Source organism: Aedes aegypti, chromosome 2 (assembly GCF_002204515.2).
Source record: "Aedes aegypti strain LVP_AGWG chromosome 2, AaegL5.0 Primary Assembly, whole genome shotgun sequence".
NCBI classification, from domain to species: Eukaryota; Metazoa; Arthropoda; class Insecta; order Diptera; family Culicidae; genus Aedes; species Aedes aegypti.
The window spans coordinates 439,311,268-439,335,138 of NC_035108.1; the positions used below are offsets into that span (position 1 = coordinate 439,311,268).

The 23,871-nt window shown below is 36.6% G+C and overlaps 1 protein-coding gene across 8 annotated transcripts in view; it reads right to left on the reverse strand.

Moving 5' to 3' along the window:
- LOC5567991 (piezo-type mechanosensitive ion channel component) overlaps positions 1-23,871 on the reverse strand; it is a 122,587-nt gene that overhangs the window by 16,391 nt on the left and 82,325 nt on the right. For all 8 annotated transcript variants that reach the window (XM_021847847.1, XM_021847846.1, XM_021847852.1 and 5 more), the window contains 6 exons: positions 23,398-23,454; positions 17,610-17,758; positions 16,927-17,205; positions 13,180-13,491; positions 13,040-13,122; positions 12,515-12,895 (listed from right to left, as the gene is read on the reverse strand). In XM_021847847.1, coding sequence (XP_021703539.1) covers positions 12,515-12,895; positions 13,040-13,122; positions 13,180-13,491; positions 16,927-17,205; positions 17,610-17,758; positions 23,398-23,454 — 1,261 coding nt within the window. The remainder of the gene's footprint in view (positions 1-12,514; positions 12,896-13,039; positions 13,123-13,179; positions 13,492-16,926; positions 17,206-17,609; positions 17,759-23,397; positions 23,455-23,871) is intronic.

Sequence of the window (23,871 nt, forward strand, 5' to 3'; positions counted from 1 at the left end):
TGTCTCACAACGATATAAGTAAGAAAAAGTTGGTAAAACTTCCATAAGTATGTGGCATTCAGCAAAATTAACGAATTACTATTTACAATGCAGAACTTTCTTAGGAAATTTCCTACCTTTAGGCGTATTTCGTTTTATTCCGCGTTTTCATTTTTAAATAGCATAGACAGGGTGTCCAAAAAAAGGATTGTTTACCTGCGACATGTTATTTTTTTTAACAAAATGGTAAAATTTGGATTTTTGATTAAAAATATAAAATACTGTAAGCTCAAAACGGTTTGAATTTCAAAATAGTTTTGGGCAAAAATATGTAAACTATTTGTTGAAATATCTAAAAGACCGACACCTTACAATTTATGGGAAGTTCAGAGAGATTTTTTCTAGGTGTATCTTAATTTAGACTATATTTTCATTATAGAGCAAAATCCAATATCCAACCCATTTTTGTCTAAGAATTCCTTCGGAATCATGCTTTAAATATGACTCATGATTGGGGGGCTTCCTTAGCCGAGTGATTTGAGCCCGCGGCTACAAAGCGAAGCCATGCTGAAGGTGTCTGGGTTCGATTCCCGGTCGGTCCAGCATCTTTTCGTAATGGAAATTTCTTTGACTTCCCTGGGCATAGAGTATCATCGTACCTACCACACAATATACGAATGCAAAAATGACAACTTTGGCATAGAAAGCTCTCAGTTAATAACTGTGGAAGTGCTCATGAGAACACTAAGTTGAGAAGCAGGCTCTGTCCCAGTAAGGAAGTTAATGCCAAGAAGAAGAAGATGACTCATGATTTATTCCTGGAGAAATTCTTGATCTGGTAAAATTCATGTTGGATCCAGAAAGATCTATTTAACTGGGATAATATGGCTATGTTTGACATAAATCCAAAAATGCAGGTATCAGGTATCAGATCTACGGCTCAGGCGGCACGTTCCCCTACAACTGGGAGATTTGTGCCTCGCACTTCATTGCCAATCATCACTTACCCGACAGGAAAATAAGAATGAAGAATAAGAGATAGATTTTAAGTTAGGAGAATAGAAGGTAAGAGAGGATATATTTCACACAAGCACCCCGCATGGGATGCTCATGCGAATCACTTTTTCAGCACCCCTAAAAGGGATACTGAAAGCAGATGCACATAATAAAATCTCAACATCCGTCATAAAAACCCATCTAATACTAGTGGATTGTATGAATAGACGTTGAGTAAGAGAACATTTCTAAATGCTCTTGCAAGCTTATGAGCTTATTTCTTCGATGAAGAGCGAACAAATATTTTCTGGAAACCATAGTTTAACATAAAATTTTGTTGCTTCAGAAGATTGAGAGAATTGTCACTTATGCTGCAGAAAAGCAGACGGTTGCCCTTCTCTGTTGGATTGATTTTGTTAACCCTCCAAGAATCCACCTGCATGGAAGGGTTTTGAAAACTCAATCTGTTCAAAATATCATTTTGACTCAAATCTTCGTTAGCATTCCAAGGAATACCCAAACAAACGCTGTTTTGGTGAAGATCAAAGGGTTCTACAATGAATTTAAACTCATCGGCCGCTTTCTCATTGATAACCATCAACTTTTGCTCCAACCAGTCATGGCTTTTCTGGTTTTCAGGTGAAAACCAGATTCTGCCAAACCTGAGACCAAAGCCATAGAATGAAGGTATAAATGAGTTTGGCGGCGTCTGGTAAAGAAGGACGTTCAAGTCCCTTAACAGTTCGTCCTTCAATGCGTTATCAAACAAGCCTTTTTTAAGTCTTACTTGTAAACGCATAGAAGGTCGAATATTATTTGGCTCTGCAACAGAGACAAGTTTATTACCAGAAGAAGCTACCTTGCGGTTATGCTTCGTTCGCTGGTTTTTTAGGTAATTTTTACCTTTACCACAGCCTGGATTTTTAGTTGATACACACGATTGTGCGCTTGGTAAATCATTTCCGGCTTCCTGAATTTCTCCAATTGCATGTCCAGTAGATGCCTTTGGTGAAACTCCAGTCTGCTGTCCAGAAATACCAAAATTACCATCGCGTTGATCAGCCATGATGACGAGGCGGTTGAAGGTATGGAATACGATCAGCTATCGTTGGTATCGAAAAGGAAAAGAACGGTCATCTGAAATCAGAATGCCTTCATAGTCCCAGAGCGAATTGCTTACTCACCAATACAATTCATTGTTTGGAGAGAAAGATTAGTCTATTGTGACTCAATAGCGTCAAACACAAATCATGCACAACAATATATGACGGCACAGGGCATCCCAATTATCTTGAGGATGCGACCATACACTATCATTATTGTGTCCATACAATGTTTTACGTTTCGTTTTCATGCCAATACAGAAATAGACTGTATATCGATATAAGTTAAGATTTATACATCGATCATACAGTGCGGTGTCTCACAAACCTTGATTGCACCAAAAGCTTCCCACCGGTTCGTTTGACCATTCGCTTGGTGCAAATTCATGTTTGAGAAACACTGGCAGTTATACACTAAGGCAATTACTGCATACATAAAAAATACATGCAATTGTAGCCCAAGATTATAACTACTTACACAAAGTTCAAACGCTGAGAATATGTGTCACATACTCCTATAGAACACATAACAAACATCTCTCATTTGAAGCATAGCATACAAGAGAAGAGACTCTAAGCTTAATGAGAGCACAGAATAATCTACGTTTAATCTAGTACTTCATTTTGAGTTCCAACAAGGGAGATATTATTTGCTTTCACAGAACTTTGCTGAATTCTCATATCATTAATGAAAACCGCTAGTCGTGAAAATAATATTTAAAATACATTAGGTGTATAGTCATGGCATGTGGATGAATCCAGAAAAACTGTACACATCAGTACCATAGAAATCGTTTATTTACCTCTCGCAGGGTGGTAGTAAAACGCCCAATTCTCAGACAGTAGCTGAGTTTATACTTACCGCTCTGGTGATTACCAGATATTCCCAGAGAGCTGGAAACAACACACACAATACACTCATGTATGGGTACAAAGATCTGACATCATACGAAATGTGTCATGTCTGCACAAAATTAGAAATATATTTGGACTATATTTCTAAATATATAAACGGTATGAGGCACTACACTTCACTTTTCCCGCACGAATCGTGACACAATATCACTGAATCAGACACTTAAAGTGCTGTTAAAAACGATGACTTCGGAAAAATAACGTAATGTTATAGGAGTCATCGTACAGGCGTCCACTACAAAGCGAAGCCATGCTGAAGGTGTCTGGGTTCGATTCCCGGTCGGTCCAGCATCTTTTCGTAATGGAAATTTCTTTGACTTCCCTGGGCATAGAGTATCATCGTACCTACCACACAATATACGAATGCAAAAATGACAACTTTGGCATAGAAAGCTCTCAGTTAATAACTGTGGAAGTGCTCATGAGAACACTAAGTTGAGAAGCAGGCTCTGTCCCAGTAAGGAAGTTAATGCCAAGAAGAAGAAGATGACTCATGATTTATTCCTGGAGAAATTCTTGATCTGGTAAAATTCATGTTGGATCCAGAAAGATCTATTTAACTGGGATAATATGGCTATGTTTGACATAAATCCAAAAATGCAACTCCCAAGCAATGTATCAAAGATTTGGCCAATATTCTTATGAAGAACATAGCAATAATCTGGCCAAGGCTACCTAAAGGACCTCCCAATTTATTTATCCATCAAAGGTCTTTCCATGAGTTCATAAATAATCTTACAAGTAATATGTTGTGATGGATTGGAAGAATTCGATATAAATCTGCAGAAATCCATACAAAATCTCGTAAGAACCCTAATAAGAATTTTGTCATAGATCAAGGACTAGCAAAACTAGTCCAGAAAAAGCTTCACCTAGAATCAATATCATCAATTACCCTAGAAATCCGCCAACGAAATTTATAGTTAATCTGTCCATGACTACAGTAGATCTCCCAAGAAATATATCTTTTTGGCTCATTTTATCAAATCTATTCAAGTTTTGGGAGAATGATTTTTATTATAATTAACATCGTTTAAGCATAGGGGAGCAAAAGCTTAAAAATTTTCATCAGTCTAATAGACACCCTGCATAGACTGAATCCGCGTTTCAATTTTTAAATAGCTCATAAAGTTGTTGACTTATATTCGGCTTTAGGGGCCATGAATTTAGTAAGCAATTTTCAATATTACCGAACATGGGTGATCAATAGAGTTACGTAAATTTTGAAGTTTTGGTTCCATATGCTTAAACGATGTTAGTTATGGAGTGCTTCATGAAGCCCAAGCAGGACAGTTCGGTTTTGCGTCGTCCGATAGATTTTGCTCACGGTTTCGCGCGTGTTTTCGTCGCCGGAGAGTTTTTTTTCCCTGTTTTGGAGCGTCTTCAGGGTGTCCATTCAAAATCAGTTTTACAATTCCCGGATTTTTCCCGGATGTCAAAAAAAAAAACAGATTGCATCCTGCGTTTTCATATTTTTGTTTTTATTTCTTTCATACTATATGGACAAATTTGGAGAACTCGATCTAACTTATTTATGAATTATTTTCAATACAATTAAAAAAACGGCTTAAATTTTAAAAGAGTTTTAGGCAGATAAAAAAAAGATAAAATATTTGTTGAAAAATCTGAAAGACCGTTACCCCCAGTAAATCATAGGAAGTTCAGAGAGATTTTGGAATAATATAAATAAATGTCAGCTCTCTGTATCTAAACTTCCACAAAAGGACAAAGTTCAATAGCCAACCACAGATAATAATCTGTGCTATTACCCTCTAACAACCCAAGTAACATTTTCAGATGAATAACAGTTTTTACGCTGAAATATACTCCTTTCAGCTTACTAAGCTGTTACTCAGCTATTAATGGTATTTGGGGAATGCGTTAGACATGGTTTATGTCTGGTTTACGGAGAAATTGTTGATCTGATGAATCTCATGTTGGATCCAAGAAAAGATCTTAAAAAAATACAATATTTCCAAATACATGTTATTGAAGCTGGCTAAACCTTTTGACATAAATCCAAGATTGGATCTTCCAAGTAATCTTCGAAAGATTTGATCAACATATCAAGTTTCTTGTCAAAAACTTGACAAAAATCTTACCAAGAATGCCTAAAAGACCTCGTTATTTTTTTATGCGTCAAAGAACTAGATGTGAAACTTGTTTTGGATTATTGGACGTATTCGCTGTCAATCTGCAGAAATCTAGGGGGAGATCCCCCAGCACCGGACAGCACCCAATACCGGACAAAGTCGAAAAATTGAGAAATCCTGATCCAATCAAGATGGTGTATTAGTAGAAAAGAAAGCTATTATGAAGACTAATGTTTGCGTAGAATCCTTGAAAGATGCACGCCTTTTTAAAAAAGTAGAAAAGTTTGAAAATCTTAAAAAAATGACGTGTCGCCTTAATTCTGAACCTATTTGGTAACTATTTTGAATATGAATAAATACTTTGGATTACGCAGCATGATCGAACATAATCCTAATTTGATAGTATGAATGTATTTTGTATCACAATTGAAATAAATATGGATAAATTACAATTTTGGTTAAGCACCTCCTGTCCCCCAGTTTCGGACAACTTGATTTATTACATGATATCTTTGTAATTATTGCACCAGTGTCTCAAAATACATTCATTTTTCATGGATTCCGTCGATTATGGTATCAAACATGCAATAAAATTAAGAAGAATGAACATTCAGAACAACATCGTAAAATGTGCTATTTTTCATCATACCGTCAACGTACCAGTACCCGCTCATGTTCCAGTAGCCCGCTCACGAGCTTAAAAAGTAAGGTAATTTGAGTAAATACACAAACAAATGTCCACAGTATGATTCAATTTGTCGATTTCAACCGTATAGCGGCCATGGTTTTCAAATTTACCTTGTGCAAACTTATCTTTTTTCAGTGTGAGCGGGCTACTGGAACATGAGCGGATACTGGTGCACTGATGGTATATGAAAGAGGTTTTTGATGAACATCTTGCAAACTAAGAACAACTCAAATTGTTCTTGTAAATGTTGCAAATGCATTGAATTGGCCATTATATACTATTCATATAATAAACACATTCATTGATGTTCAAATTTACATAATTCGAGGCATTTCCAGATCGTGTCTGGTATTGGGTGCCACCTTTCAAGATCGATCAATTTGGTACTAAAATACATCTTCAAAATTCAATGTCAAAATTAATATTTATACTTTCAAATTTATTTTTGTACACTTAAAAAATGATAATATTTATCATAAATGGGTAACACGAGCACATAAAACTAATATTTTTCGAATTATGAATTAAGCCACTAATTAAGTGTCCGGTACTGGGGGATCTCCCCCTATATAAAATCTCTTCATAGGCCTCATAAGAACTTTGTCGTAGATCAAGGACTAGTCAAACTAGTAATGCATACATAGCTGCATCAAGAATCAGTATCATAATTAACCCCAGAAACCCGCCAAACGGAACTCTTAATGAATCTGTTCAGAATATCAGATCTCACAAGAATTGTTTTTTTTTTTTGTTTAGGTAATTACCAACCTCTACGAGTCTGCTGAGAATTTCAAGCAAAATCAGCCAAGGACTTTTCCTAGAATCCACTGAAAATCTTATTTGCAATCTACTTATAACCATTTCAGTGACCTCTCAGAAAAAAATTAAATACTGGTCAATTATCAGTTCGATTTCTGTTAGGATTCCAGCAAAGATTTCATATAAAATTTTTCATGAATTCAAATGGAAATCTAACAAACATCTCGTCAAGGACCTTGCCAAAATCCTTAAATACCTTCATAGAAATGTTTCAAAGATTCTAATCGTTAACTATCTCTCTGTCACCCCACCAAAAAATAATCATAATGCGAAGTACGAATTACAGACGGTACTAATCTTGGGAAAAATTCTAGCTTTACCGCATAGTACTTGAAATTTAAATTAATTGGTAATCTTATGTTTGAAATAGAAATTTTCCCGGGGCGTTATCCAAATTCCCGGGTATTTCCCGTATTTTTCCCGGTCATTTGTAATTCCCGGGTTTTTCCCGGTTTTCCCGGATTTCCCGGATGGATGGACACCCTGCGTCTTGCTGGGTAGGTATTTGGGAAGGCCCAAGCAAGACGGTTTGTTTTCGGGACGCCAAGAAGTTTTGCTGTCAGTGTCAGTTTTGTGTTCAGTCGAGAATGGATTACCAACTGATGAGTTCGTTTCATGCTTGTGATAACACATTTTTTCTTGAAAGCGTAACTTTTATGTACTTTATATGGTTCGTCACTATAAGTGTCGGCATTATACTTTTTTCTTATACAATTTCAATATAAATATATTTTTCTCTTTTTGACATTATTAAAAATCATCTTTTGAATTGTTCGACATTGTGAATGTTGACGTATTTTTTAAAACTTCTACCATATCGAGACAAAATGCACAGTAATACTCATATGTAATTTTCAAACAAACTATGTATTGTTCGTCACTACAAGTGTCGGCATTATTCCTGTTTCATATAATTTAAAATATATACATGTAATTTTCAGTTTTCGTTATTAATAAAAACGTCTTTTGAATTGTTCGACATTATAGATGTTGACGTATTTTTTAAAGCTTCTACCAAAAACTTCTCGAGACAAAAATACAAAACTAGCGTTAAATATAAGTCGTATATTTCCCCCTTGTCCATGGATCGCATCACCGACCAGAGGTGACTCCCAGATCTTTTCCTCCCTCACTAATAAACACCGTTCCCGTGGTGATTGTGAAGATACAGAGGTATTCTCGGTCTCTAGAAGCAACAATCATTACACCCTAACATTCCTTCCCCATCCCAACTGACTGTAAGGACTTGGCCGGCCCCGTTATTGATCAAAAATATTAGATCTGCTAAAATTGCACTTCGAGAGTAAGCGGAAACTCCCATCCCTTATTCATTTGGATCGTAGTGCATTTCTTACCAGTTCCGATCAATCACGGAGTAGCAACCATTGACATGTACAGTCAGTCTATGCTATGCTATGCATATGCTTAAACGATGTTAGTTATGGTAAATAGCATTCTTCCAAAGTGTGAAATTATTCGGAAGGTATTTGGCTGTGCAAACGCCATTTAAAGTTTCTTTGGAAATTGCTATGAAAAAGGCCAACTTTTTGTGTTTAGTCCTCTCTCTTTTTGTCATAACATTATGTGTAAAAGGTCACAAATTTTCCCAGTTACAACTTCACCGCAGATCACATTTGGGTGGGACGTGAGGATAATTTGTTATAATTAATTCTAAAATGTAAATCATGCTAAGGTGGTCATTTAGTTACTTTCAGAGCAAAACTGCTTTTTTGCATTAGAACATAATAGCCTGGATTACTCTGATCTATGTTTTCTCCCCAGGAGCTCCATTGTTGCCTGCTAAACAGTTGGTCAATGATGATATTTGTAAACCCACTTCAACGAATAACACAATTTCACTTAAGAAGAGTTTGTAAGCTTTTACACAGAATGTTATGCCAAAGAGTTAGAGAACTAACACAAAAGGCTGTCCTTCTCTATAGTAATTTTTGTAATAGTAAGTTGAGTAATAAAATTCGAATGGCGTATTCACTGCCAAATTTCTTACAAATCATTTCAAACTTTGGGTGGTAGCTATTTACCATAATTTACATCGTTTAAGCAAAGGGGGGGGGGGGTCTCAAAACATCATAATTTGCATCAGTCTAGTGATCAATGTTAACCCAAATAAAAACTCTTTTGAAACATTTTTCAAACAAGCTAAAATCTTTTTGAAAACAAAACGCAGTATACAGTCAAGAGCGATAGGTTCCAGTACTTGTTTTAAAAAGACAAAATTTGCAATATTTGCAAAAGCAAATTAAACTTTTAAGAAAATTCTTGAAAATTTATCAATGTTACCCCGGATTACGATACTCTTAAAGAATTATTGATGTAAACTACGTCATATTTCTATTGCAATTCTTCATAAGACCTTGGAATCTACCTAACAGCTTTTAAATTTTATGTTTCCTACCAAAGAGGGCAGGGTATTATGGCTTTATATCTAGTTTAAGTATACAATATGACAAAACGGTGAATTTGTTCAAGTCGAGGTGAATTTCTTTAATGTTTTATTTGAGTTTTTAACATATCTTCCAATGATCTCTCAGCTGCACTGCACAAAATTACCAAGTCGAACTGTACCGTGATAAAAACGAATCGCAGATCTATACTTAAAAAAATACTCATGTTTTGATCATTTTTATACCATGTTCATGTTTATACCATCCATGTTATGGATTACTGTGTCGCTTAACACCGAATAATTCGCTCAAAACATAGACGTCGAAGTAAAACATATTTGGTTAAGACTTTTTTGTCAAGTTTATCTGTCTTCTATCATTTTTCAATGTTGAGCATAACATTCAGCTGCAAAATTATGGTGTTTATGACAAATGTTGAGTAGGTAATACCTACAAAGCTATCAGAATTAGATTTCGATCAGCTTAGACTCAATTTTAATTTATCTTTGGACAATATTTTTCTTGAGTCTTGATGCTAAATACTGCATACAATCAACTCTCCCTTACTCTACATTCCAAATCTAGTTAGAAAACCTTAGTAAAATTTTGTGTTCGTAGCTAACTCGATGGGATTATCACAAAAAACGAAGACATTATAGCCTACCACAAAAGGCCGAATCATACAATGGAGAATTATAATTGAAAATTAGAAACCTAAAGAATAAAGCTTGAATATGAAAAAAGTCCTTGCCTTTTTAAATGAGATCATATCAGTAAACAGTGCAAAATTTTCCGAATCCGAAAGGTGTGCATTAGCCTGGGACACGGTTATATGAAAAAAAAATTGATTCTCGCTCCAGTCCACTTTTTGGATTGCACTTAGGTTCTATAACAACTGTGCACAGTTCCAGCTCGTTCGGTGAAAGTATATTTTAGCGCCAGACGTTCAAAGTTTGTATGTGATTTACTATGGGAAAACTATCTTTTGCAAAGAAAAATCGCCAAAGGTCGCTCATTATCCACTATAAAAAAATCCTCTAATATCGAATTATGGATTTATGGAAAGTTGGCTGTATGGTAAAAAGGTATTATACGACCCCCTAAGGAAAACATACTCTATCGTAGTAGCAAATGCATTACTTCAAAAGTTGTTGATGTCAAAGTGGTATCTATTTAATTGGTCATGTTCTACATGCAACTTGCTCTTGCTAGGTAGCTCCTGAAAATGATACAAGATGTTTTTTAACCGGTCAAAATCTTGACATTTGAAAACAACCTGGGCAATGTGCCCCTCCCGTGGAAAAAAAATCACAGCGGAGTAGGAATGTTACCAAAGAGATTATTATTTATCTTTATTTGAGTGGCTTTTCGCCCTTGGCATGTTCGCCACTTCTTCCGAAGAGAATTCCACTCCACTTCCATTCCGCTTAGGAGGGTCTATTAACAATCGTCTTCCGGTATTTTTTTTTTGTTGTTTTAAGTATAATAGTAAGGAATGGGTAGGGGCCTTCCTTAGCCGAGTGGTTTGAGTCCGCGGCTACAAAGCAAAGCCATGCTGAAGATGTCTGGGTTCGATTCCAGGATCTTTTCGTAATGGAAATTTCCTTGAATTCCCTGGGCATAGAGTATCATCGTATCTGCCACATGATATACGAATGCGAAAATGGCAACTTAGGCAAAGAAAGCGCTCAGTTAATAACTGTGGAAGTGCTCATAAGAACACTAAACTGAGTAGCCGGCTCTGTCCCAGTGGGGACGTTAATGCCAAGAAGAAGAAGAAGTAAGGAATGGGCTTCATTTACAATAAGGTTTGCTTGTCGGACGCAAAATTTTAAGCCAAAAACCTGATTTTTGATATTTTTGGAATTTCTTTTGATTCTTTATTTTTCTCAAAGAGGGTGCAGATCTAATTGGGCACTTCCATGATTCACTTTGACAATGCGGAGTTTTTCTCGGCCGAATTTTCTGAAACTTTGCAAAGAGAATCACTTTAATACGACGCATATTGTGACCAAATATGAGCTCAGTAGCTTTCAAAAAACTCCACTGTCGAAGTGAATCAAAAGTGCCAAGAATAGGATCCGGCTCCCTATATACGCAACATCATTTTTTTCGCGGATATTTAATGTGAGTAATCATAATAACGTGTAAAAGAAGCGTCAATCCCTTGAAAAAGAAGTTGGGGCGCATCATACCGATTCACCCCACCAACAGTTCCAACTAGTGATCCATAATATGGACCCTGAGCTAATTGTTTGCCACAACTTCCGAACAGAGTAGATTTCTGACAATTTCAGCATTGTACTTGACATTTTAAGGCAATGATACTTCACTTACAACATCAAGAGCTGTAAATTTCACTTTTAGGCAAAAAAAAAATGGTTGAGAAGCTTCGTGTGGAGCGAAAACAGAGCAAACATCAATTACTACAGCGCACGAAAAGAAAAAAATCAGAGCAGCAACTTAGTTAGAGATCGAACATGTTTGAAAACAAGGACAGGGATTATGTATTGGACTATTCCTAAATAGTTTCCCTTCTGTTCATAAAAAGGACGTTCTTCCTTTGTTTCCAGTGCCAACTCTGCTATTCTTTCCAATATATTGTGACGCATGTTCAACTTTCGCCAAATCACTGTAATGTAAATGCATTGAATTGAAATTTCTTATTTTTCTATGATGTCACAATTTTATTCATGATGTGATAAATGGTCTACCGCAGAAGGCCGAATCACAAAAGACGCCAGCAACTGATACTATTTTAGCAACTTTTTTAGCAACTGATACTATTTTAAATTTTTGTGTAATCTTAAATATATATTACACACCATTTCCGTTTTGAATTGGATACGATTCGTGCTTTTATATTAAAATTGTATGCCATCTATGGGATCATGCACAAAATACGTCACGCTCCAAGGGGGGGGGGGGGGGGGGGGCGAGGTCATGCCAAGGGTGACAACCCTTACAACATTTCTGGAGGCCTCATACAAAAAGCGTGATAAAGGATCCCCTTCCCTTCGAAAAAAAAAATGATATTCAGCGTGACATAATTTGTGTACCATCCCTATGTTGTTTTATTGAATTCAAGGTTGAATTCGACGCTAATGTATCCATAACTGTGGGAAGATGTTATTTTTCTCGAAAATGTATTGTAGTAAAAAACGAATTATAGGTAGAAGTTTCATTGAAATTTAAAAATACTTCAATCCATTGTAATTAAAAATTGTGAATGTAATTAAAAAAATGAAATAAATTGTGAAATTTCGGCAAAACTTGTGTGTTGGCACTTTTATTTAGCTGTGGGAAATTTAATCGAGTAAAACCCATCGCCAGTCGCCAATAATGAAAGCAAGTTGCCCAAATATCCCTTAGAAAAAGAGGTGCCCTAACCGATTTGATGAATTGTGTTGACCGTTCAACAACTTTTACATGAAACCGTGCGTAACCTACAAATGCACTGCGGTGATTCATGACGGGGTTGGAATGCACAAATTAGACAACAAAAAGAACAATTACCCTTTGTCCGCAATGTACTGTTCACCGTGAATGGCAGTGGTGGATGAGGTCTGTTCCTGGCCGCGTGTCAAGCCAGCAACTTGGGGCAAACCGGAAGAAGATGGTAGGGATGAAGGTAATGACGCTGGTTGTGGTTGTTGTGATAATGTTGGTGAGGGTGGTTGTGTTGTAGTTGTCGATTGTGGCAGTTGCTGTTGTTGTTGCTGCTGTTGTTCTTGATCTCTCGTCTGCTGATCGATCGTAAGCGCTACTGTGGGCAACGGGGTTCTACTATGCTCTAGGGAACTACGGGATATAGCAAGTCGGCCGAGAACCGGAGTTCCGGCACGGGACTTTACACTACTGGTACTAGCACCGGATCGTGAACCGGAGTTTGAACTACTGTAAACGAAAGCAGATTGGCACACATAATAAAGCAACATTCGTTTCGGGGTGAGGTCTGTTATTTACAGAGCTTCGGGGTTCGGGATACAGATTATTTACTCACTGATTATGTTAATGTAATACACTATTTAAAATACTCACCTTCCGGATCGAACGGAGCCCTGAATGGGAGTCCAAACCATGCTGGAACCAGTACGCATGCCAGCTCCAAAACCAGGTGTTGCCTGCAACAAATGATTCCAGTTTTCCAGTATTCTTCGTCAAATGAAATCTCCACTAACCTTCAAAATCTTCTTTTCCTTCGCCAAGACCTTCATCACGTATCGATAACTCCGCGAAACACGGTGCAATCGTAACGTGAGTGAACCCAGCGCTCCCGCCAGAAAAGCCGTTACCAGATTGAACCCAGTGAACGAAAACTTGGATTTCTTTGCCTCGAATTCCTCTGCTTCTTCTTCCTCTTCGTCGTCATCGCTGATCAGCCGGGCTTCCTCGTCCGTTGAAGACTGCTGTCGAGGAGGTTCTCGGCTGGTACTTGGTTTCTGTCCATCCGGTTCGTCTGTTTCAATCTTACTTTTCCGTCTTTTTGGGTCCTAGTGGTCACACAATGAAATTGATTAGTTTGGGTTTCGAATTTCACTGACTTTCTACTACTAACAGTAGCGCAGTTCTAGTTCCAAAGCGACATGTATACAAAAAGCAAACAACCCAAAAGTAATGTGTTTCATAGGAAAAACGTTCATTCGTGAGTTTATTCCAGGCAGTGCCCGTGCTCAAAAGAGCTATAGGAACCGGGTGCTATTCTGAACACTTTTGATTCACTTCGTTGGTGGGGTTTTTTGAAAGCTACTAAGCTCATATTTGGCTACAATATACATCATATGGAAGTGCTGCGTTTTGCGAAGTTTCAGACTATTCGAACGAGAAAACCCCACATGCCAAAGTGAATCATGGAAGTGCCCAAGTAGCTCTGCACCCTACGTATGAAAATTGCGAAAGCATGTGCAGATACTGTGCAATAATTATCCACTAACTGTTGGTGATCATTCGTACCAGATGTATGCAAAAAAAAACTGGGTAAGCAAATTGAGTGCAAATGAGCAGATATTTACAGAAAATTCTCAGATATTTCAACAAATACAATCACATATATAACCCGTCTTAAGTATTGAATCGCTTCACTGAGTACGCGAGTTTTACGTTCTGATATTGCCTTGGGGGGTTTGGCAAAGGTAAAACCATCAACAGCAACGTATGATCTCCAGTGGTTCTTAACATTTTAAAGTGTTGCAATATTCGGTAAAGCGACGCCATACTTTTGGCGAATAATTTAACAATTCTCGCATATGATTATTATTATTATTATCTTTACTATCGAAATTACCAGCCATAGGCTGGTCCATCTCCTATACGTTTGGTATCATAACGGCGTATCGCCAGTAATGGATATCTCTTCATCTATATTCTCTTTTGCTAATAACTTGGAGAGGTTAGAGTGCCTTTAAGACCACTTTAAGCCTTCCATCGATTCCATGATTCCATCGTGCTTGCCATTCGATACACGTATGCAAACAATGACAACTTGGCAAAGGAAGCTCCCATTTATATACTGTGGTGAACTCATTGAACACTGAGCTAAGACGCCGGTTCTAGGGCTGTGCACAATATGCATTTATCGGTATCGGCGATATCATTTTGATTCAATATCGGTATCGGCGATATATCGGATTTGAAATTATCGGTATTGAACCGATATGCAATAATTTAAAAAAGATGGATATAAAAACAAAATCGATAATTTTCCACATCAACTTTTGCATTATGTAGAGCATTTCTTGAATTTTGTGATTACGACATGCAATTCTCAGAGAACATCTAGAATTCCATTGAACCAGTTTCATTTCTTCAATATAATTAATAAGGGTATTCACTTAACAGCGTAAATCGCTGTATTTTTTGATTACCTGAAATGTTTCACGACATTGAGTAAACTGCGAGAAGAACATTTCAAACTGTCAAAATTCGACACATTTTCAATCTAAGCATACATTGGCCGTCATCGTTAGGATTTTCATCAAAACAAAATTGGTAACAAATTTTGATGAAAATATACGTGAATTCAATTGTTGAAACTTTGAGAAAAATGGCTTGAAAGACGCAACACATTGTAAGAGCAGAATTTAGGCAGAGTTTTGAAAGAAGTGTCTGATAAGCGTGGACTTATCCAATAGCAAAGTTCGTGGAAAGGTCATATCAACAGCTTTCCATGGGCGACCAGGTCAATAGGAAATGCATTCTGTTTCATTTCCATTACGCTTTTGTCCCAAAATTATCTGTTATCAAAATAATCTATTTATTAATTATACTGGTTATGCATGTGTTAAAATGTAATCATTCATATTAAAACACATAATTTTACTCGATGAGTAACAAATACTGGAAATTGAACAATGTTTACTACTCTCAGGTTACTACCGAATGAGACCTTTAGGGGTAGGAGGTTCTATAGTTCTGGGAATCAAAATCCTTATTATGTGCTTCTTCAAATAGCGCTTTATTTTCCAGCAATTGTCAATAAAGGTTAGGCTTCGATGCATCTTCACCATAATGACCATTGATGAATCAACCAGGGTTTCGAGTATCTAAAGAAAGTCAGCATGAATTGATTTGTTCCATATTCAACCACATATCGCCTAACACTTACTTTTTCAACATAATACTGTCCAAACTGCACCAGAATGTTGGCATTGAACGGTGGTCCGAAAATCGTGAGGAAAACGGTCTTTTTTCCGAACAAAATCTAACAGACGGGAAAATCTGAGTTCAAAGAATAACAAATGTCGCGAAGAATTTTGAACGATCCTGATGGGTTGCTAGGTTATGTATTTGTTGTTTATCACCAAGAAGAATTATTTCATTTGAAACATTGCTTGACTTGTTACACACTTTACGCAACTTTAAGTGAATACCCCTAATTAGAAATAGTTCTGATTATCGGACTAGCAATTGTTTTATCGATATCGGAAAATATCGGGTCATGAGATATCGGGTATCGTATCGATAATATCGGCCCGATAAAATCGATATTATCGATAATATCGATATTTGCACAGCCCTAGCCGGTTCTGTCCTAGTGGCGCGAAATGCCAAGAAGAAGGAGAACTTAAGACTTTTAACGATGGAATTGTTTGATTTTTTGAATGAAACTGTATAAAACTGTTTAACTATTTTAATGAATCACTTGAGAGTTATTATTTATATCCAATGTTGATGATTCCATCCACATTTCAATATTTTGATTTCATTTCCTTTTTTTTATATTGGTAATAATGTATCAGAATGTTCACCACAAGTAAGCACATGCTATATTTATGACTTGCTGATCATTAAATGCTCTGTAACGGTCGCCATATAGCAAATCCACTTTATTGGTGATCCTATAACAAAAGTAGTCTTAATGAATTGTCCTCTCATGTTTAACTGCGGGATTTTTTCTCAAGAGATTGTCTGAATTAAATTAAAAAAAAAAACCTTTCGTAACATTGTCAACCCATTCATAAATAGATTTGAAATGATTCCAAGATAGTGTTGATCGCTAAACGAAATGTTATTCAATACAACCGATTGGTGTTAATTACATTCGAGAAATATGTTCATTAAAACGTGTATGTGGGTGGTAATGAAGAAACAATATTAAACCTTAGAAACTTTCGACAGCCGCCGAGAGTTTTAGTGAACAATTGAACTAGGTCTCAATCTAGACATAGTAGAAGAATGTATCTAGTGAAGTAGATAAAATCAGTAGAGTGAGTGAGAAAGCGATTTTAAGTCAAAGAAATGTAGAAATGACATTGCTTGCAGCAGTTAAGGGAAAAACCAATTCTTGGTTGTTAGCAATTGAACGACACGTGATGAAGAATGAATATGAATCACAACGAACGTGAGGAGATGGTTTATGTGTGCGCTAGCTAAGAAATCGACAGAAACCGATCAAACAAAAAAACTACTGGAAACAAACAGAAACTCACAAAATGAGTATGGTGTGGAATTGGTTCGGAAATGGCGGAACGGTCCGTGGTCCCGGTTCGGTCCGTCGTTCCGGTGCCGATGGCATCTCGTTCGCGTGCAGAAGACGACCGGCTTAAAGCTGGCGACGAGGCGTGTCGGAGTGCCGCATTCGTATCCGACGGACCCATGGTGGCCGTTTCGGTAGAGGAACGTTCCTCTTCAGCCCTCGCAGAACCACCCTCCTCCTGCTGGGAGTCCGTGGATTCCTGCTCGTTTTGCTCTTTGATTTTCGCTATCAGCTACGGTGACGTAGCGAATACGAGGTTTTGGGAAAACCATTATTGTTGGAAGGAAGCGAGGGGGATTTTGATTTTGGGAAGCGAAAAAGTGCAGAATGGATGGAATAATGGCAACAGATTGGACGGGTGAAAATCCAGTGGATAGCATTCAATTACGTATTCATAGTAAGGCGAAATCGTGCAGATGAGCAAAAATGATGCGATAAGTTCGTGTAGATTAGAGTAAAATTCGAGAAAAGTATATCCATTAGAAATTATTTGTGCCAAATCGAAAAATAACTGCGAATAAATATGTGATATAATAAAGTTCGGCAAGTAAACCAAACGACAAACCTAATGAACGAAAGGAACAAAAAACGATCACAATAGGAAAGCCCCTGTGCGGACAGTTTCCGATACATTACCTTGCCAAGGGTCATGTGTCGTCGGCTGAGGCGTCGTTCTGCGGCACCTTTCCTTTCGAAGTCCTCGTCCGAACCGCCGGGTTGCATCAGATCCAGCTCGAATTCGTGCTCCGTATCCTCGAACATGTAGTAGTCGCCGGACCGAATGGCTAAATGATGAATACAAAAGAAGTGATTGATTTCAATAATATTTTGGAGGAACAATTTCAGCTGGAAACGATATTCTCATAAAGTTTCGTTGATAAAATTCGTCTATGGTGTATGAAACATATTTGAAAAAAGTGTACTCACAACATCTATTCAATTGATTGCAATATTCAAAGTGGGATTTGGGTGCAATACTTAACATCTATTTTGTTTAATTATGGACGATTATTATTTGCGCGATATCTGTTGTTTAACCCTCTACGTACCCAAAACCATGTTTGATTAACAAATCATCCAATGGACGACATTTGACAGCATTAAAAGATATTTGGAAGATGGAAGATTTCTCTCTCATTTCTCCAGTTACTTTAAAAAATGTTTTAAAGAAGTCTTCAAAGATTTTTCTAAGCATTCTTCCACGAGTTTTTCGTGACAAATTTCTAAAGCAAATCTTAGAGTAACCTCTGATAAAAGTAAGTTCTTAAGTCAATCTTTATAAATAAGGATTTCTAGAGGAACTCTTGACAAAACTTTAGATTGATTGCTAAGATTATTAGAAAAAAAATACAAATAGGTATTGAATCTCTGTGAAGGAACTGCTTGAAATGCGAAAGCTGTAAAAGATCTCATTCCTCCCAAAATCTCTAAGAAATTGTGTAGAAATGATGGGAGGATTTCTTGGAAAAATAGCTGTAGTAGTTATTGATATGGAACCCTAAATTAACTATTGAAAATTACATGGTCTTTTTTTACAAATTCATTGAGAAATGCTTGAAAGAACTGCAGTAATCCTTGAATTAAATGCAGGGGAAATTCCAAGAAAAATATCTAGAGAAACTCAAGCACGAAACACAGGTCGAATTTGAAATGTTTCTAATAGATTTGCTCGAATCATCACTCAATGATTTTTTGTAACAATTCTTTGGAGTGAATGTGGGCAAAATGGCGTAGAAAGTATTGTCGGGTTTTCCTGAAAAAAAAAAATCCTTGAATTTGATTAAAAACTCATGAATTAACTATTGTGGGCTTCTTGAAAGCAATACTGTGGAAATGTTTGGAAGTTACAGCTGGAGAATTCGGTTTAAGAGTTAGAGAAAAAAAATATCTCGAGGAAGTCCTGGAATACTCTGAGGAAAATTTTTCAAAGTAATGAAACAGATGTAACAATCTCTGAAAGCTTCTCGTCTCATAGAATTTTGCATCAGAATTCACTGCAAGCAAAATGAGGAAAAGAGATCCTTCAGAGACCATTTTGATTAAAATAGAGACTTTTCAGAGATTTGAATAAAAATAGCGATCAAGTCTAAAGAGAAACCTGCTGCCAGCCCTAGATATGTGAATCCTTTACTGATTAAATATACAGTCACCACACAGTTATGGATCAACTAAGGATCATTTTGTAGTACAAAAGATGAATAAATAACATGGTGATGCTGCACAAAACCAATTTACCTCCCTGGAACTGCAGAATATAGTTGTTTTTGAAACTACATCTCAAAATTCCAGGTTATTTACGAAAAAGTATCGATTGCAATAGAAATTTCAAACAATGCCCACCCCACAGATGTAAATCAGTGCGAGAGGATGATCCCTATTATGGATCAAACCGACTCATATTATGGATCAAAACTCTATAACAGCAATTTATCTGCGAGGTAAACGAATGGTGTGTTAGTGAAAGCATACGTTTTGGCGTTTGTTTCGGAATCGTCTTATGTTTGATTCATAACTGTGGTATGGTTTCCAATCAAGGGCTGGCAAGAGCCTATAATTACCAACCCAACATCAATTCAACATGGCGTCCAGAGTTCTTGTTTTGATTATTTTGGGATGGACAAAACAAAGTTTTTATGGGTAGGAGACATCAATGATACCTCGCTGATGCGTAAAACAATGAACAAAATGATGAACAAATGAAAAGCGTATTCAATTACGACGATTTAATGCGATATGTTTAATTGCCAGAATCTAGCACTAGCAGCGTATGAGCTAGCGTTGGGCGATTTTGAATCGATGTTCCGAAAATCGATTTTTGCTTTCCGATTAATCGAATTTTTGAATCGATGTTTAGAGCACCTAGAATCGGGTGAATCGATTCTATTCATTCGATTTTTTTATTCGATTCATTTTGTTGGAATCGTTAAATATTTCTTAATGAGTTTGTGGAAAAAAAAAACATATTTAGAACTAATCTTAAAGTAGTAAATCTGTTCGATTGATTTTCGAAACTGATGTGATAGATGTTGAAATCAAATACAAATGCATTTGTTCTCATATAAAGCTTCATAAATGTAAATTTTCATCCGATTCGAATCGATTCGAAAACATCGATTCAAAGGATTCGATTAAATCGGTGAATCGATTCAGCAGCTCAAATGTGAATCGATTCTGTAACATCGATGTTCTGGGCAAATTTGCCCAACGCTAGTATGAGCCGTATACTCGAAAATCAGGAGCAAGGTTAGGGCAAACCGACCAGAAAGTGGGTACCAAAACGCGAAGTACCAAAACGATGTGAGGAAGAGCCGAAATGTATGCAGGATGACAGTCGTGTCAGTCCCCTGTTTCCAATGCCCCACAGTTAAGAATCAACGCTTCTGGGAGTGCGTTTGACATTGTATTTCCTACGGACGGAAAAATATGCTCAAGCGTATTATAATTTATTGCGATGCTGTACAGATGTATGGCTCACGTAGGTAAAATGTGTTTTTGCTATTACAACTCTATTTGATGAGATATTCCCGTTTGAATCCAACTCTGATCCATATCTGAGTGCTATCCATAACTGTGGGGTGACTATATCTAAGAATATTTTAAGTTTTGATAAGTCGATTAAGTTACATACCCGAAAAAATCCTCACTGAATAGATCAAGTAGGGTTTTAACTGAGAGAGAGGAGACAGCTAGCTTAGATTGCGAGCTCCCAAAAGTCAAGGGAACCTGTCACCAACTGTCACATTTGAAGGGCAGAGCGTGCAAAACCGTCAATATTCAAGTAAAAGTAATTAAAATTTCTAGGTGTTTTTCGATGATTTCACATTTTAAAAGTTGAATACCTAAATATAGTTTTGTGTTGCCAAATTGCGCTTGATTTTTTTATATATATTCTCATGTTTTTCCATAGTGAACAAAAAGAAGTGAATAATTTTGACCAAAATAAGTTCATCTGACTATTTTATAAATAAAAAAATAAAAAAAAATAAAAATTATAAATAAAAATATTTCATTTTGTGCACAATGCAGATATTAAAGAAAGAAGCCAAAGAAGGCCAGAAAGCATGCCAACTGTCAGTGAGCTATCTCCTCTCTCTTGAAGTTTTAATAGCGGGGCAGTCGATTTTTTTTTGATTAAGTTTTCTGGTAAACAATAGTAATCTCTGGATTTTGAAGGAAAAATCCTTTGTAATGAACATATTCTAGGGTAGATGTACCAATATTGGAGGTGCTAAGCACGATTGAACTTCATTTAACCGCCAAAATTTAAGAAGCGCAATTAATGTGCATGTTAATGTTGTAACGGGAATTGACTGACATTGACTTAATGAGAAAAATGATTTCATCACAGTAAACCACGGCATGTCAGTGAAAAATAATACCACCACTATCGGTACACTATTCCTTTAGTTGAGTAATATTTTTAATGTGTGTTCCTATAGTTGCGGTATCCGTTGTTTTCTTATAGGATCCTCCACTATAGGAACACTTTACCGCAACTATTGGTACAAGTAAGAAAAAGTTTATCAATTTTAGTGATGTTCATCAGTTTTGAAGCAATTTGAACGCTCTTTTCAACTATTTCGTATATCAACAAGCTAATACGTCGATTGGCAGTGTTGGTTCTGTGACTAATGTAATAAAACCAGTGAAAACGACACTACCGCAACTATAGGAACACCCACAACTAAGGGAACACTTCCTCTACCTCAAATTACTACTTCAAAATATGCTCCATGGTTGTGTATTCCAAATTTCCTGAGAATATCAGGTACAAAATCAGATCGGATAAAATTTCCTGATAATTCCAGGTTTTTCAGATGTTCCAGGTTGACGCCCTGGAACATCCGGTATATTCCGACCTGTATTTTTAAGTATAAAAAAAAACTACTCTAGATTCCACCAGGGATTTCTCATAGTCAAAAATTCCTCAAGAAAGCCCTCCAAGAATAATTCTTTCATCGATTTCTATAGAATTCCTTACAAAATTTTCATTTTTTCGAGCAATTCGACGAATTTAACCAGTAATTTTTTCAGAAATGCCTTCACGAAATCAACGAATTATCGTTCAAGAGCCGGGTTAATGAACATAAAAGTGAACGTTTTAAGGACTATCGATGACATTTTTGTTCAAGATCAAGATTGTTATCCTGAATGGGTGAAATTGTATAGCCTTTTCAGGCGGAAACAGTATTCAATTTGGCTCATTCCGACGTTTTGAACCCTTTTTCAAGGAATTCGGGTTATCGACTGTGTATTTAACATGATATTTTTCTAGGCGTTGTAGTCAGAATTCCGATTAACGTTTGGTTTCTGATCCGACGTTTCGGAACCTTTATTGGTTCACTGAAAATCAGAAAACAAGTAAGGATTCTAGATCGTCTTCTGGCTGTAAAAGCGACAAATGTTTAGTGTTAAATATAGTATCATGATAATTTGAGAGCAATTCGAGAGCAATACAACGCATTTTTTTAATCTCAATAAAAACTTATACAAGCAATCCCTACCGTGGGTCAATTAAATTTAAGACTAGAAAAGCTATAAACTTCTATTGTAACTTCGAGGTAATCGATATATTTAGCCACGAACTATTCAAGAATATAAAATGAAAATGAGGGATCGATTTGATAATTTTTTTGTTAATTCAAATAATAATGATGATGATATTGGGGATAACCATTCGGTTTATTTCTGCAAACGAATAACGATTAACTAAAGAACTGAAAAGCAGCAAACAAAAAACAAAGCTTCCGCAAAAACTAAGCTACAGCGTAAATAAAGTACTGATATTAATTAGTATGCTTTTTTTTCATTGCCATTTAAAGATACTTTAAACCAAAAGTTTAGTCGGTGGCACAACGGAAGTAAATGATGTTCGTGTAAGCTAGAAACGATTTTCTTACGATGGACGTCCGGAACACCCCGACTTCAAGTTTAGTCACAAATGAATTTCGATGAGAACAGATCGAGCCTCTGCAGCTGAAGGTGGAGCCAAACTATCCGAAAGGAAACGCCAGTTTTTGAGTGTGTAGGGAAGAAGGAAAGAAGATTTTACGGAAGAATGACCAATGTGTGAGATCTGAAGAGCTGTTTGTATTGTTATAAAAGAAAGAGGATGCTAGTTACCAAGAAGCTTCCAGCTTTTCATGAACATATCTTGATGAATACTAATCTTGATTCGAACGACTCTTCAAATCTCATCATGGCGTCATGAAATCGGTCTATTCCTGCGAAAGAAAGACATTCAATCGAAGTTAAACATAGCAGAACAGTGAAGTAGTAAAGCGATGTCTGATGTTATAGCATTTAGCTGCCACAGAAGACGCACAGTCTCCAGGACTACGATTATTTCGATCAGCAGAGGCTCGTTTGTGATGGGTAGGAGAAGTGTTGCGCTTGAGAAGGATATTGAAAGTGTGTTCTTTACCGGCTGCTCTGTTCTCCGAAATTTTGCGCCAAAACCTGGACGGACGTCGTTGGGTATCTAGAGAAAGGAAGTAAGGCACATAATTTTACTAAAGTGATGGAAAACATACGGTGTAGGTTGATTACTTTTGTGCGTTAAAATATATGTTGTTGAAAATGCTAGAAATATTTAATATGAGTTGGGTTCAAGTAATATTATTTTAGGGTGGATTAAGCAAAAAGCGAATGTTCAATTCACGTTAGGCGAATTTGAATCATTCGGAGAACTGTAAGTCGTTTGCGTGCTGTGCATGGATACCACAGGTGCAGGGGAATTTCGGAACATTCGTCATTTATTTACCACTTAGCAAAACGGCGATCACAAAAATATAGACAATGTGTCTCTCTTTTTTATTGGAATTTGTTGGTTATTTACAAAACTTGTTGATACATACCACTTCGTGGAGACTAAATCTGCATCATGGAAAACGTGGAT